The sequence below is a fragment of the Chaetura pelagica genome, unplaced genomic scaffold, assembly GCF_000747805.2.
Source record: "Chaetura pelagica isolate M959 unplaced genomic scaffold, ChaPel_1.0 scaffold40, whole genome shotgun sequence".
In the NCBI taxonomy this organism is placed as follows: Eukaryota; Metazoa; Chordata; class Aves; order Apodiformes; family Apodidae; genus Chaetura; species Chaetura pelagica.
The window spans coordinates 2302023-2318027 of record NW_009952160.1 but is presented as its reverse complement, the minus strand read 5'-3'; the positions used below and the strand labels follow the sequence as shown (position 1 = coordinate 2318027).

Here is a 16005-nt window from a genome sequence, read left to right as displayed (position 1 = left end):
ATAATGATTGCAAATATTAATAAATCAGATTAATTCATGCAGGAATCTTAACCATATTGTTCTCTCAGTCTATTGCTCCTTCCGTGACTCCTTCAGGCTCTGTTTTTCTTATAATTAAATGAGCTGATATGCTACCTTGGTATTTTACACTCCATATAGTTAAAAGGAGGAAGGCCTACACCTCTAACTGTAGATGTATTGGGCCATGAATGAGAGTGTCTTCCTTTCATGGAGTAAGTGCGTGAATTCTGAATTTGCTGAAGTTGTTGAATAAAGTTAACTGTGTCCCTCTAACATGTTTATTTTTTCCAGAAAAAGAAAAAAAGTATATATATATATTATACACAACTCCAGAAAGTTAACTGTTCTTGTAAGTGTTATGTGTGTGAACAAATTTAAAATTATTTCTTTCTATCTATCATATTTGTCTCAATAGCTAAGAAATCTTTCAAGCTTGGATCTACGTCATATAACAGAACTGGACAATGAAACCGTGATGGAAGTAGTAAAGAGATGCAAAAACCTTAATTCCCTCAATCTGTGTCTGAACTGGATCATTGATGACAGGTAACTTCATTTTAGCATCTGAAACTAGTTTAAAGCAAATTTAGCTGGTTGTATTAGTTGAGAACAATTCCTCATGACTCGGGTTGGAAGAGATCAGTAAAAGCAAGCAGTATTTTCTGAGTGTTTGTTCTTGGTTGGTTTGGGTAAATCATCTAGACATATATTTTGCAGAGTGTATATTTCTCTAGTGGAGAAAAGTTTTATTATTACTTGATGACCATGCTAATCTGTTTCCTGTAGTTTTCAAGACAATGTGCTCTTTACCCTTTGTGACTGAAAAGTACAATTGCCATTATGATTCCTTCAGTATTTGGCCAGTATTTAAACAGATTTATATGCATACAAACAACTAAGCCTATTTTTGACTACAGAAGAAAAAATAAAATTCTTGTGAGTTAAGTAGTGTAATTAGTGTCTTTTTCAAAAACGAGTTCTTAATTTTTTGGCAGAGACTCTCCTGAATTAGACAGAAAGAGTAATTCGGTTATTACATTAGGCTTTTTCCTTTTGACCAGAAAACCTCCTATCCTGCTGTATTCTGTCCTTTTGATCAAGTAATATATTCTAACATTAAGTAAATACACGCAGGTGAAGTACATATTGCAGATCAAATTTAATTCCAGCTATTTTAATTAGCTTCTAGCTAAAAGCAAACAAAAAGAGCATTTAGGAAATAATTAATGCCTTTGTTAAAACTTACTCCCATGCAGTCATTTGGCAATTGAAGTCCTTTTCCCATTTTAAGAGTGAGAAGAAGTTCTAAATACCTGTCTTAACTGAATAATGTAATTTCCCTTATTCCTCCTAAATACCACACTAAGAATTGATGAAAATTATATAAAAGGAACATTACACAACCACTGGGCTTTAATTAATGTAGGCACCAGTTCTGCACAGTATAGTGAGTGTATTCACTTTGAAGATGAGTGATCCTTTAGAAGTTCACGGGTGCTTACTTTGTGTAAAAACCCAAGTTAGTTTAAACTCACTAAATTAGTTTATTAATGATTTAAGGTAAGATGAGCTTGCTTTGTTTGTTTGTGTATTTATTTATTCATTTAGCCATTTGGTAGTCAAAGGAGATAAAAGAGAAGATTCTACATTGTGATACCTTTGAGTAAACCTATTATCATTGCTTCCATAAGGTATACTAGCAGTCTGATGTTTTACCTGGCTCTTGGTTTTAAAACAGAGATCAGTTTCACCCCCTCATTCCTCAGCCCTCCATTATCAAACCTGCTTACTTGTGAGATCTGACTGCATAGAGCTTGTATTCCAGATTTTTTTGAAACTTAACAAGAAAATTTTTTTGTTCTTTCTAGAATGACTGTGAGTTTTCTTTCCTTTAAAGCCTTGGAAAACTGTTTTCCTCCATTTTTTAATGAAGAATCAAAGGTGAAAGAAAACTAGAAAGTTCTCAAAAATACCACTAAAGCTTAAAGATGTACCTGTGAATTATCTCTTAAAAATAGTTGAGTTGATTATTGGTAGGTTTTACAGCAGAAGTAAATAATGTATTTTAAAATTTGAATTTAGATTTCATTGTTGTTTCCAGAAATCCATATAAATTTTTGCATAAGCAAGGCTGTGGCCCTAGAATATTCATAATGCTCTCTTGCATGTGATACAGTGTCTCATCTAATGTTGTGACCTTTACATTTCTTCACATTTCTAGACCTCAAAAAGCTTAGAATTGGCTGTGAAGTTTTCAGATGCTTAGGTGGTAGTAATCCATTACTAAAACACTCCCTTATTAATATTAGAACAGAGGACATTTGCCATCCCCTGTTGTGTCTATGGTTCATCTAATAAACATCATGGTGCATGAAATAGGGCAGATAAGGTAAGGAGTTGTATCTAGAGCTACAGTGAGATTTTTTAGTGCCATAACACTACCAGTCATCTGGGATAATGTTCCACCTAATGGCTTTGCAGTCACAGGACAATATATCCCAACCTTTTGAGAACTTTAGTCCTTCCTCTGTAGGTGGTGCCAAGTGCTCTTGTCATAACATCTCGAGGTCTGTATTTTTTCACGTAATTTATGACACACTGGTTGTAGGTGACTTTGTTAGCAGGTGCTGAGATTTGCAGAGCACCTGGAGGTTCTTGGGAGTAAGCTGTGGCTATACACAGTAATACACAGCTGTACACAGTAGCAAATACACAGTATTTGCATGGTGCAGTAAAACAGCAAATAATATTGGTTGATGACCTTGTAGTGTTATTGATTCCTGCCATCAAACTTCTAATTAGTGATGGGGGAGGGGGGGGAAGTACATGTTGTGCTTCCCTCTGAGCTTTCAGCAAAGAAGGGAAACCTGGATGTGGTCTAATAATACCAATTCTGAGAAAAACTACTGTTCTTCTGTAGTGCTTCTGCAGTGTCATTGTGGACAAACTACAGTAAATAGTGTAATAGGACAGTCTCCCCTTGCTATAATGATTAAGACTTGTTGAGGATTCTGGTTGGATTCCAAGATGGAGGAACAATATACCACTGACTTTTGACAAGCTTAGTAATCAGAAAGTGAAGATATGGAGGAAATTCAGAGGGAACATGGTAAGTGGTTGGAAACCTTGGTAACCAAAATATTTGTGATACAGCATCATCAGGAGAAAGGACCACATTCTCCATGGAAGAGGCTCCATCTGCTTAATTCTATTGGGTCACTAATATAGCATCATTTACTCAGAATTTGTTATCATTCTTCTTGGCAGAGAGCATATGGAGATTTCTGTGTTATTACTTAGCAAAGTAAATTGTTAGCATGTTTTCCATATGCTAGACAAGTGTTAAAAAAAAATAAATCTGTGTTGATTGCCTGCCTGTATTTCATTCATGGAATACATACAGCCTTGGAAGCAACTGTTTTAATCTGGATGTGTTGTGGGTAAAGGATGCAATGTAGATGATAGTTTCAGCAAGTGATTAGCTCACTAGTTTTAGTCCCAGAGCTGCTGGTGAATGCCCCAACATGCTGTTAGCAGACATGAGCATCAAAATAGTTGCCCTGTTATTACAATTTATTTATTTTTTTTAATGCAATATTAGTGAATCCTAGAATTATTTTCAAGAGAAAAAAAAATACTATTGATTTTGAAATTATTTCAATAGAAGTACTTCTAAATTTGTTGGTCAGTGTGGTGTGACTTGGGTAGTGGGGGACGAGCCACTGGGGTGACTCCTGTAAGCTGCTGGAAGCTCCCCCAGCTCCAAAGCCAGACCCGCCTCTTGCCAGGGATGAGCCCATCAGTGGTGGTGATAACACCTCTGCAATGAACATACTTCAGGAGCGGAAAAGGAAACTGCTAAAACTCCGCAGGGCAGAGGAGGGGGAGAAGTGACAACAATACCTGAGCAGAGATGCCAAGGTCAGTGAGGAAGGAGAGGGAGGAGGTGCCCGAGCAGAGATTCCCCTGCAGCCAAAGGACAACAGTGGAGCATATCTGGACCTGCAGCCCCTGAAGACCATCGTGGAGCAGATCTGGACCTGCAGCTGTGGAGGGCCCCGTATTTGTTGCCAGTTTTTTCTGCATTTATTTAGTGATCAGGTTGAACCAAAACATAAAGAACCAAATTGCTCTCTCTTCCTGCTCCACCCACCCTCCCAAGGAAAGGTAAAAAGGGGAGTAAGGAACAGATTTAAAGGTTGGAAATTAAAGCTAGAACAAAGTTTAATGAAACAGGGAAGGGATAATAACTAAAGTAATGAAAAATATACAAATAGATATACGAGTATGTATAGTCAAAACCTCGTGTTAATGGTAGCTGATACAACCATCTGAAGGTCTCTTGTGGCAGAGCCCACATAGGAAAACAGGTACAGGACTCTTACCAAACAAGAGATGGAGTAGGATTCTGCAGAGCATGTGGTGAGCTGAAGACAGAGCTTTCCAAGATATCCACTGGAAGAGAGAAAAAGGAGACAAGGCCCCAGATTCTGGTGTTTTATAGGGTATGGCAGGAAATGAGAGGGAATACTGAGGTCATGCAACCTTATGTTTTCTTACCCCTGGATCTCCTCAGGGTTCTAGGAAATACCTTCTGTTTCCCTTGGGCTTGGCCATCAATGCCATAAAATTAGTTTCTGGCCCCTCAAACCATAACACTAAAGTAAACACGTATAAAGCCTTCAGGTTGTCTATATTTTTGCGCAGGCAAAAATGTTATCTGTGGTGACTACAAATGCTAGTCAATCATCTTTGTGTTTATAACCTTTATTCCTACTCAAGTGGAAATGTGCTTTGGGAACACTGCTACTTATTCCTGCTATTTTGTGTAATCTGGACTTGGAAGTGTAGTAAAGCCTTCCAGAGAAGTAACTGTACTTTGAGATGATACTTGTCATTAATCATTCTAGGTGAATATTAGCTTTTTTTAATTATAATTTAATTTCATCTTTTCAGTGTTATCTGAAAGGTGATCTCCTTTGAGTTCTCTGCATATTCATCAGGTATTTTAGTCAGCTACATTAAACCCCAAGCTCCATATAAAGTTATATAATGTGGCACAAATTAGTTTTACTTTTAAAATTACTTACTCTGTAGAATGACATACTTTTTCATTAAATTTGTAAGAAAATTTGCTTTGTCCTACTTTGATTCCAATAATTCTTTATTATTAGCCCAGAGTGGTGATTTCATGTTGTCTGGCTGCCAGATACCCACCCAGCTGCTCTGTCACTCCTTCCCCCTCCTCCTCAACAGGACAGGAGAAGAAAATAAAATGGAAAAACTCATGTGTCAAGATAAAGACAGGGAGATAACTCACTGATACCTGTCATGGGCAAAACAGCCCTAACTTAGGGTAGATTAATGTATTGGCAACTAAAAACAGGGTAGGATTGTGAGGAATAAAAGGGCAAAAGTAAACGACCTTCCCCTTTTTCCCAGACTAAACTAAAACTCTCTGCTCTCAACTTACCTGCCTCTTCCCCTTGAGGCAGTGCAGGGCAGTGGGAACAGGGATTGCAGTCGGTTTGTAAGACTTCATCTCTGCAGCTCCATTCTCACACTTTTCCTCTGCTCTGGCACGGGTTCTTGTACTGGGTTTATGTGACAAGCTTTTGAGAGTGGAAGGACAGCAGGGGTGGCTTCTGTGAGAAAATGTTGGAAGCTACTTCCATGTCAGAGAGAGCCAGTTCCAGCTGTCTCCAAAATGGACCCACTTCTGGACAAGGCTGAGGCAGTCAGTGATAGGATAACATATTTAAGAAGGTTAAAAAATGCGTTGCACAGCAGCCAAAAAGAGAGCAGTAAGAACATGTCAGACAAACAGATACCAAGGTCAGTGAAAAAGGAGGAGGTTCTCCAGGCACTGGAGCAGAGAATCCTCTACAGCCTGTGGTGAAGACTTTGGTGATGCAGGTTGTCTCCTGCAGCCCATAGAGGTCTGTGATGGAGCACATATCCACTCTGTAACCCATGGGGGACCCCACATCATAGCAGATAAATGTGTCCTGAAGGAAGCTGTGACCCTGTGGAGACCCCACACTGGAGCAGGAACTGCAGGTCATGGAAAGGAGCCCACAGAGCAGCACGTTTTCTACCAGAACTGTTATCCTCTGAGGGACCCATGCTGGGGCACTCTGTTACTGAAGGACTGCGTTCTGTGGAAAAGACCCATGCTGGAAAAGTTCTTGTAGAACTGCAGCCTGTGGGAATGACCCACACTGGAGAAGGTTGTGAAAACTGTCTGCCATGGGAGGGACTCCATTCAAGAGTAGAAGTGTATGAGTAGGAAGGAGCAACAGAGATAGTGCTATGAACTACCTGCAGCCCCCATTCACCATTGTTCTTCACTAGGGGAAAGAGGTGAAGGGATTGGAGTGAAGTTGAGCCCAGGAAAAAGGTTGGTATGAAGTGTTTTTAAATCTGTTCTTATTTATCATTAGTCTGCTCTGTCTTAATTGGCAATAAATTAAATCAGTTTCTCTAAGTCAAGTCTCTTTTCGCCATGATTGCAAGTAGTGAGCTACCTCCCTCTCCTTTTCTTCACCCATGAGCCTTTTTCATCTTTTCTACCTCTCTCCTTCTGAGGAGAGGGAGTGAGAGAGCAACTGGTTGGGCACCTGGCAGCCAGCCAAGATACCAGAGCTCTCCATGCATGTCTTTCAGCCTGGAGGACATATTCTCAGGCTCTTTCTTTTCCCTCGTCTGTGTTTTGTGGGCTTTTTGCTTGTGTTTTCCTTTTCTTAAATACATTATGCCAGAGATGCCACCATCGTGGCTGAGAGGACCAGCGGTGCCCTGAGTCTGATTGAGCCAGCTGTGTCTGTGTTGTGGTTTGGGCCCAACATGATGATAACAAAGAACCAGCTCAATCGAACTGCTCCAGTCCCCCCTCCTCCCCCCACACAAACACACTGGGGTGTGGAGGACACAAGCCAACTAGAAGCTCACAGGCAAGGAGGATTCATTCACTGATTAAGGTCACAGGCAAAACAGACTCAACTTGGGGAAGAATAATACTTTACTTTCACATTAATGTGAATGAGAGTAATTGTGGTGGGTGACTCCCTTCTGAGGGGGACAGAAGGGTCCATTTGTCGACCGGACCCATCTCACAGGGAGGTCTGTTGCCTCCCTGGGGCTCGGATTAGGGATGTTAAAAGGAAACTCCCCAATCTTGTGCATTCCTCTGATTACTACCCGCTGTTGATTTTTCAGGTTGGCAGTGATGAAATTATTACAAGAAATGTAAGGGCAATGAAGAGAGACTTCAGGGCCCTGGGACGGCTAGTTAGGGGGTCTGGAGCGCAAGTAGTGTTTGCCTCCATCCCTCCTGCAAGAATTGGTGGGGAGGTATATAGGAAGAGTTTACAGGTTAACGAATGGCTAAGAGACTGGTGCCAAAGACAGGGGTTTATTAGACTGAGAAAACTGAGAACTGAAAGGATTGGAAAAGATAATATTATAACTCATGATTTCTTATCCATAGGTAAATCTGTAATGTTTAGAATAACCTCTTTTTGAAGACATACATAATAAAAACAAATGTGGTGGTAGAGAAACAGTTTTGAATTCCTGCAGATTTGCTGAGCTGTGAATTCAGAAAAGGTAAACCTCTGAAAGAGGGAATTTAAAAGCATTTTAAAATGCAACATTTAGATAAAACAAATAAACAAATAAATAAGTGGTTATAATAGAAAAATAAAAATAAAACAAAATATGGGATAATCTGAAATATTCTCTTCCATTTTTTTAAATTTGAACAACAGAAGCTGTTACCTGTCCTACCTTACTCCTAAACACTGAAACCCAGAAAGAAAAAACAAGGGACAAAAAAACCAAACCATTTTACACTCCTACAAAATTACACATATTTATATTTCAAAGAATCATTGCATTCTAATTATTCACAGTACTGCTATGACTTTTCACTCTACTTTGAATTTCTTCCCCTTAATAGCAAGTCTCCTTGCTTTCTCTTTTAATGTAGCAATACTACAGAATCTAAAAGAAGAAAGGTAAAGAAAGAGAGAAAGAAGGATAGACTGAGAGTGAAAAGCCTGACAACTGTGTAACAAACAAGAACATAGTAGAAAAAAAATGTATTGTACTGAAGCTGAAAATTCTTTTTGAAAAATGTCAGAAGACCAGGTAGATTATTAAGCAATACAGTAAGATAATTATTTGTTTGCCTTGTTTGTACAATATTAACTACCTAATTTGTAAGGCATGGTGATAGAATTTAAATGCTAATAAAATCTTAACTGAGCTGATGTAATCACAACAAAACAGATTTTATATGAGTACATATCCTGTGTGGAAGGAACAAAATACCCAGCAGGACCAGAACCCTGGACTTCCACAGGGCAAACTTTGGTCTCCTCAATCATCTATTAAGGGAAATCCCATGGGACAGGGTGCTAGAAAATAAAGGAGCTCAAGATAGCTGGTCAACATTCAAGGACCACTTCTTGCAAGCACAGGATCAGAGTGTCCCAATGGTTAGGAAATCTAGTAAGGGTGCTAGGAGACCTGCATGGTTAAAGAAGGAACTACTGGGCAAACTTAAGTGGAAAAGGAAAATCTACAGATCATGGAAGGAGGGGCTGGTCACGTGGGAGGAATATAGGACTGTTGTCAGAGGATGTAGGGAGGCAATTAGGAAAGCTAAGGCCTCCTTGGAACTTAACCTTGCAAGTCAGGTTAAGGATAATAGAAAGGGCTTTTTCAAATACATAGCTAGCAAAACTAGCAGTAGAGGCAATATTGGCCCATTGAGGAATGAGGTGGGAGCCCTGGTGACAGAGGATATAAAGAAGGCAGAGGTGCTGAATGCCTTCTTTGCCTCTGTCTTCACTCCTGCAGGGTCTCCCTATGAGCCCCAGATTCATATAGCCCCAGAAGAAGTCAAGATAGAGGAAGAGTTTGACATGGTAGATGAGGATTGGGTTAGGGATCAGTTGAGTAATCTGGACATCCATAAATCAATGGGTCCAGATGGAATGCACCCAAGGGTGCTGAGGGAGCTGGCGGAGGTCATTGCTAGGCCACTCTCCATCATCTTCAGTAAGTCATGGGCAACAGGTGAGGTGCCTGAGGACTGGAGGATAGCAAATGTCACTCCAGTCTACAAGAAGGGCAAGAAGGAGGACCCGGGTAACTATAGACCGGTCAGCCTCACCTCCATCCCTGGAAAGGTGATGGAACAACTTGTTCTTGTGACTATCTCCAGGCACATCAAGGACATGGGGGTCATCAAGAGCAGTCAGCATGGTTTTATCAAGGGTAAATCATGTTTGACTAACCTCATAGCCTTCTATGAGGAAATTACTAGGTGGATAGATGATGGTAGAGCGGTAGATGTGGTTTATCTTGATTTCAGTAAAGCATTTGACACCGTCTCCCACAGCATCCTTGTAGAAAAGTTGATCAGGTATGGGTTTGGTGATCAGGAAGTGAGGTGGATTAGGAACTGGTTGAAAGGAAGGAGTCAGAGAGTTGTAGTCAATGGGGCAGAATCTGGTTGGAGGTGTGTGACTAGTGGAGTCCCACAGGGGTCGGTACTGGGACCGGTGTTGTTCAACATCTTCATCAACGACCTGGATGAGGGTATAGAATGTACCCTCAGCAAGTTTGCTGATGACACTAAGCTGGGAGGAGTGGCTGACACACCAGAAGGCTGTGCTGCCATTCAGAGAGACTTAGATAGGTTGGAGAGTTGGGCGGGGAGAAACATGATGAAATTCAACAAGGGGAAGTGCAGAGTTTTACATTTGGGGAAGAACAACACCATGTCCCAGTACAGGTTGGGGGCTGAACTGCTGGAGAGTAGTGTAGGTGAAAGAGACCTGGGGGTCCTGGTAGACAGGAGGATGACCATGAGCCAGCAATGTGCCCTTGTGGCCAAGAAGGCCAATGGCATCCTGGGGTGCATTAGAAAGGGTGTGGTTAGTAGGTCAAGAGAGGTTCTCCTCCCCCTCTATTCTGCATTGGTGAGGCCACATCTGGAGTATTGTGTCCAGTTCTGGGCCCCTCAGTTCAAGAAGGACAGGGAACTGCTTGAAAGAGTCCAGCGCAGAGCTACAAAGATGATTAAGGGAGTGGAACATCTCCCTTATGAGGAAAGGCTGAGGGAGCTGGGTCTCTTTAGCTTGGAGAAAAGGAGACTGAGGGGTGACCTCATCAATGTTTACAAATATGTAAGGGGTGAGTGTCAGGGGGACGGAGTTAGGCTTTTCTCAGTGATGACCAGTGATAGGACAAGGGGTAATGGGTGTAAATTGGAGCATAGGAGGTTCAAGGTGAATATCCGGAAAAAAATTTTTACTGTGAGAGTGACAGAGCACTGGAGCAGGCTTTCCGGGGAGGTTGTGGAGTCTCCTTCACTGGAGACATTCAAAACCCACCTGGATGAGTTCCTGTGTGATGTACTCTAGGTGACCCTGCTCTGGCAGGGGGGTTGGACTAGATGATCTTTGAGGTCCCTTCCAGCCCCTAAGATTCTATGATTAATCAAACGCACACAGAGCACAGACAACACACAGAGCAGTGCTTGCATACATTACCCCCACCCCTTCCTTCTTCCTGGGCCCAAATTACTTTGTTCTGAATTTCTTTCCCAGCTTCCCTCAGGTGGCACAGGGGGACCTGACCTCTTCACCAAGACCACCCTGCCATGCCGGCATCTGCACCTAATTTGGTGGTTTTCATTTCACACTAAGGACAGCTTACTGGGAGTCAGGTTTTTTCCCCTAACCATTTAAAACATGAAGTTGCACGATTCTCCTTATTATGGTTACCAAAACAAATATTCTGTTTTGTTCATCACACCATTGAGGTAGCATTTAAGCTGCAATTTTTCAGTCATGGACTTGGTACTTGTCATCACTCATTTCTTATGTCAGTGAAGTGATATCTTAGATAGTTTAGTTTTTTGTCTCGTGCAATACCATGTGAGAACAACACCTTAGATGCCTAGGAATGCAATAGTAACTTCCTGCAGAATCTAGCCGTGGCCACACATTCATGCCATTCTGTGTTATTTTAGCTAAAACATTGTTATACTTTACAGTCCAGTCTGCAGGTGATTTGAAAAAAACGTAGGTTATGGTTCAGCTCATATCTCAGCAGTTATCCAGAAAATCAGTATCCTCCTCAGAATTAGTAGTTGTTTCAGATTCTAGTTCTGAGCCCTGAACTCACTTTATGAAGGCTTCTGGGAACAATTTATTTGACATTGTTATGAAATAAATTATTTTTTACAAGCATTTCGTTGAAACAGACCACTCTCATCCTGTCTACAAAGTTTAACCAATGATAAAAGTCAGAACACTTTTTCCATAATTATGCATAACTATCCATTATTTTAGGTTTTAGCCTGCTGCTTCTGCTTCTCTCTGTGACTAGTGTTTAAAGAAATTGTTTTGTTAGGAATAATTTTCTGCTGCAAAAGAATGTTCTCAGTAAGAGTAAAACTTTCACACTATTGTCATGATTTTCCACCCTTTTATCTTTCTTTACATACTGGAAAAATGGGGGGAAGTTGTCTGCTTTTGTCACATTGCTGAAATGTAAGATAAATGAAGCTTTGTAAATGGTGAAAATATGAGCAGGGTGATTAAGTCTGACAATTCTCCTGTCAAAACTAGAGATTATAAATCTCTTCAGTGATTAATTATGAATTTAGTGCATGAGATTAGCATCAGCCCAAACAATTTTATGAGATATGACATAAAAAAAAAATCAGAAGATAGGTATGCACTTGTTAAACCAAAGGAGAAATTGCTTAGACTTGATTGCTAATTATCAAAAATGGCAGACTTGAACCAAATGTGGATTGGCTATTTTCTGGATGACATTCCTTACAGAAATTAAGAAAGTGCAATGTTCTCTGAAGGAATGAAAATGACAGTGTGTTATAAATTTGAGTCCTTAGTGCATAATGAAAATTGAAAGTGTATATATATATAATTTCTTTTTTTTTGTACAGATACAATATTTACAGTGTTATAATTTAAACTAATACTGAAGAATAAAAAAATCCAACCTACTAATGCTCAGAGGCAAAGATGTAGTCCTATTGCAATTATCATTGCATTCTGAGGTTACAACTTATAATTCACTGAGCAGTCTGAATAGACACAGTACTTGAAAAAAAGAGAGAAGAATGGATGGTGTCTTAATGATTCTCTGCACTGTCTATATTATTTAAAGTCTGTCAGTTTATCCGTTATAAATACCATTTGAAAGGAGCATAACTATGTTCTCAGTTTATTTTGTGTTATTCCTTACTGCATGGGTTAAAAGATCCAAATTAAAATAATTTTGCAAATTTTAGGTGTTTATAGTGGGGGCTTTTTTGTATGTAGGTGATTATATGACCCATGTTATCGGTGGGATTATTCCATCATATAAATGGAAAATATAAATGCTAATCACCTTTGATCCTGATCAGGTTAATGCAGTGATCCCCCTTTTTCTCTTGTTGAAACCAAAGAAGGCTGATACATGCTGAATTTTCTAGGATGTTGAATGTAGATATTCTTCTGTGTTTAGAATTCAAGATTAAGTAGTATGTTCTGTCTTGTAAAGGAGACAAAAAATTAATGTACCTTTAGGAAGTTGTAGTAAGTTTGAAGAGGAAGATGATGGAAATAACCGTTGAGGTGACATAATGAACGACAGATAGTTATGGAATTGGCGTAATTGGTAATGTATTGAGGAAAATGAGCAGTGACTTAAACTGAAAGTGGTGGTCATTGTGACGCATGTGGGGAATAGGCAGTGAAAAACAAGTGACTGATGCAAACAAGAAAATAAATTTAAAAGTGACTAAGCAGTGACTTACATTTTGTTTGGAATTTCACTCTTCCGCATACTCTGTGACTATGATCTACTGATTTTCAGAACCATTTTTGGAATGTTCTGAGAATTTCTTCAGTCCATGCATCTAGCTTTTAATCTTGTGGAGTGAGGAAGAAACTGTTATACACCCAGTTCTGTATGCCAGAAGTGGTCTTGTCTTTCTTTTTCCTTTCCTTCGAATTTCATTTAATGAGAGTCTAATTTATCTAGCCAATGGTAATGACAAAATTTGTGCCCTGGAAAAGATTTGCCAGGTTGCAGTCAATCCAGACTGTGTTCTGTAGTCTGCTACTATTGCAGCATGATTGAAAGCAGCTTTTCCAAAGACACAGACTTTTCTATATGAGGTGTCATCCTTCTTCCCTATACTTAAAGTAGAATATCTTACCCTCCAAATCGTGTAACTCAATTGTTTGCAATCTATGCATTTCTTTTGCTTATCAGTTTTCAGTGGTTTCTTTTCTATAAATCTGTGTGTAGAGGTGCTGATGTTTTTTTAACTGATCCTTTTAATTTTTTTTGCGTGTATAGGCTATATTGAGAGATTGTAGTTCTCAGGTATTTGATATAGGACAGATGTTTTGCTATACTTGCATTTTAAAAACTGCAGACTAATTAGAAATATGGAATTGTTTGGTTAAAAAATACTATTATTAATATTGTATTATAGCTATGCCTTTTGCATTTACTAATACATGACGAAATTCACAAAAAATAGTTTCTACAGATAGTGTGAATTGGTAGTAATCTAGGCTCTTCTATAAACACATCTAAATTCCATTTCTGGATTCTAACAAGATTTCAAGCTTTTAGCTAATAGAACAGAAATATATTTTATCATTTAGACTTTAAAGAAAGCATTCTTCTAATCTGTATTGACGGTCAATACAGTCATTACAATACTTTCAGAAATATTGGTTAAATATTGCACTGCTGAGTTGGGCTTAGAATGTTTGTGCCATCCTTTAGTGTTTCAGCAGACAGAAAATAAAAAGTCCAAGCTTTCATCTGTTAGTTGTCTTCTGGTCTGGGAGACTGTGGTAGGAATTCAAAATGATAGCAGACTCCCCTGGGGCAATCAAACAAGAAGAAAAATGTACTTTATATAGTTGTATGAGGTGGTCTTCATCTGGACTGTTTTTCTGCCTGTTTCTGGTCTCTCTGTTGATGGCTGTAACAGTAACAAATATTGCCAATATTTGTTGTAGCTTGGAGCTGACTGCAATGAACATTCCTCATTTGACACAATAGCATTAGTAGCTCAGAAACACTGAGCTACTTCAACACTCAAGTCATCACTGAACCTCAAAAATCCATTTTATTTTAGTACTCTATAAACTTCCAGGGCAAGATAATGTTTTTTAAAAATGCAGCATTCAGAATTCAAAATAAGATAATTGAAATACACTTAAAACTGTATTTTCTAGTAATTTATCTAGTAGTTATCTAGTAATCTATATCAAAGACCAGCTGGAGTTGGAGCTCTCCCTGCGGATGGATGAGGAGCCAACAGAGAGCTTATGGGTTAAGATTAAGGGGAAGAAAGGCCAAGGTGACAACGGAGGCCTTATAGCACCTTCCAGTACCTGAAAGGGGGCTACAGGAAAGCTGGGGAGGGGCGTTTCTTCAGAGAAGATAGTGACAGGACAAGAGGTAATGGTTTTAATCTGAGAGATGGCAGATTTAGGTTAGATATTAGGAAGAAATTCTTCACTGTGAGGGTGGTGAGGAACTGGAATGGGTTGCCCAGGGAGGTTGTTGATGCCCCTTCCCTGGAGGTCTTTAAGACCAGGTTGGACGAGGTTTTGTGCAACCTGGTCTAGTGGTGGGGCTTCCTGCTCATCGCAGGGGGGTTGGAACTTGGTGATCTTTAGGGTGCCTTCCAACCTTAATGATTGTATGATTGTGTGATTGTATGAATTTCATACTTTTCCAAGCCTTACTTGAAAACTAACACTCTTGCTTTTAAATAGATTCACCTCTTGAAGTGCAAATCATCCCATTTTCAGTATCAGTTCATAATTTTTACAAATTTGTTTGTGATATTTTATACAGCTCAATGAATTGCATTCTACATGAATTACATTTCAAAGAGTGACTATAATATATAAATATTAATTTGACAACATATCAGAATGACCTCTTCTGTACTCCCTCTTCTCCTTTCCAGTAATGCTAAACAATTGTCTTAAACATGTGCTCTAAGGAAAAATATAACAGTTTGTACTGTGAGGAGACTCTTGCATCATTATCTCCAAAAAAATGTGTATGGTTATTTTGGTTGCCGTATAACTAGTGTGGAAAAAAATACATCTTCATTGTGCCTGACCAACTCCATTTTCTGGGTAAAACATTGTCTTGTTTTGGAAAAAGAAATCTTATCACAGTAAATAAGTCTACTGAGAATTTGATTAAATATTTAAAATACTGAGGTCAGGTTTAAAAATAACCCATTCAAAAGATTTTTCAATAGCAAGTACACTTATTTTTGCCTGTAGCATTGTTTTGATTTATTGCCTTCTCAATATATTTAGCTCAGTAGTCAATACTGTGTTGAGTATTTGCTAGCTAAACTTTGCGAAAATTTGTTCTAATTATCCTTAATTTAAATGTTGATGTGATAATATACCTATAAATGTGAATAGTTATGAAATTTATGAAATAAGTAAGGTGAAGCAGTGAGAAAGTTATTATTGTTTTTTAAAAGCAGTACGAAAGTCAGTTTGTATTTTCACTGTTATATCAATTTCTTGCTTACATACCAATGATAAAACATAGATAATTGGTTTGTGGTTTTTTTCCTTTTAATTATGAATAGGTTGGTCTCTGCATGGACTGTTCCAGACACTTTAATGTGATTCATGCACAAAACTGTGCTGTTACATACAGTAATAGAAAATGTGTACCTTTTAGAAATTACAGGAATATGCTGTTTTCACATTGATTTGATTTTTTATTTTATTTTTCCTCTATTTTGTTAGTTAATTTTACATAATTTTGCATTCCAAATGGCCATAAAAAATCTCACTGAAGCATTTTTTTTAATTGGCTGTCAAAATAGAAACAGCCAGTATAGAAATAATAACAAGTGCTGATTTCTTTTTTCTGCTCTAGATCTTT

General features: G+C 38.8%; 1 protein-coding gene across 1 annotated transcript in view; it reads left to right on the top strand.

The window, feature by feature from the left end:
- The window catches only part of FBXL17 (F-box and leucine-rich repeat protein 17), a gene marked incomplete at its 5' end in the record, with an annotated part of 157788 nt that overhangs the window by 58031 nt on the left and 83752 nt on the right, over positions 1 to 16005 (top strand). The window contains one exon of the mRNA XM_010007214.1: positions 437 to 567. Within this exon, the coding sequence (XP_010005516.1) occupies positions 437 to 567 (131 nt within the window). The remainder of the gene's footprint in view (positions 1 to 436; positions 568 to 16005) is intronic.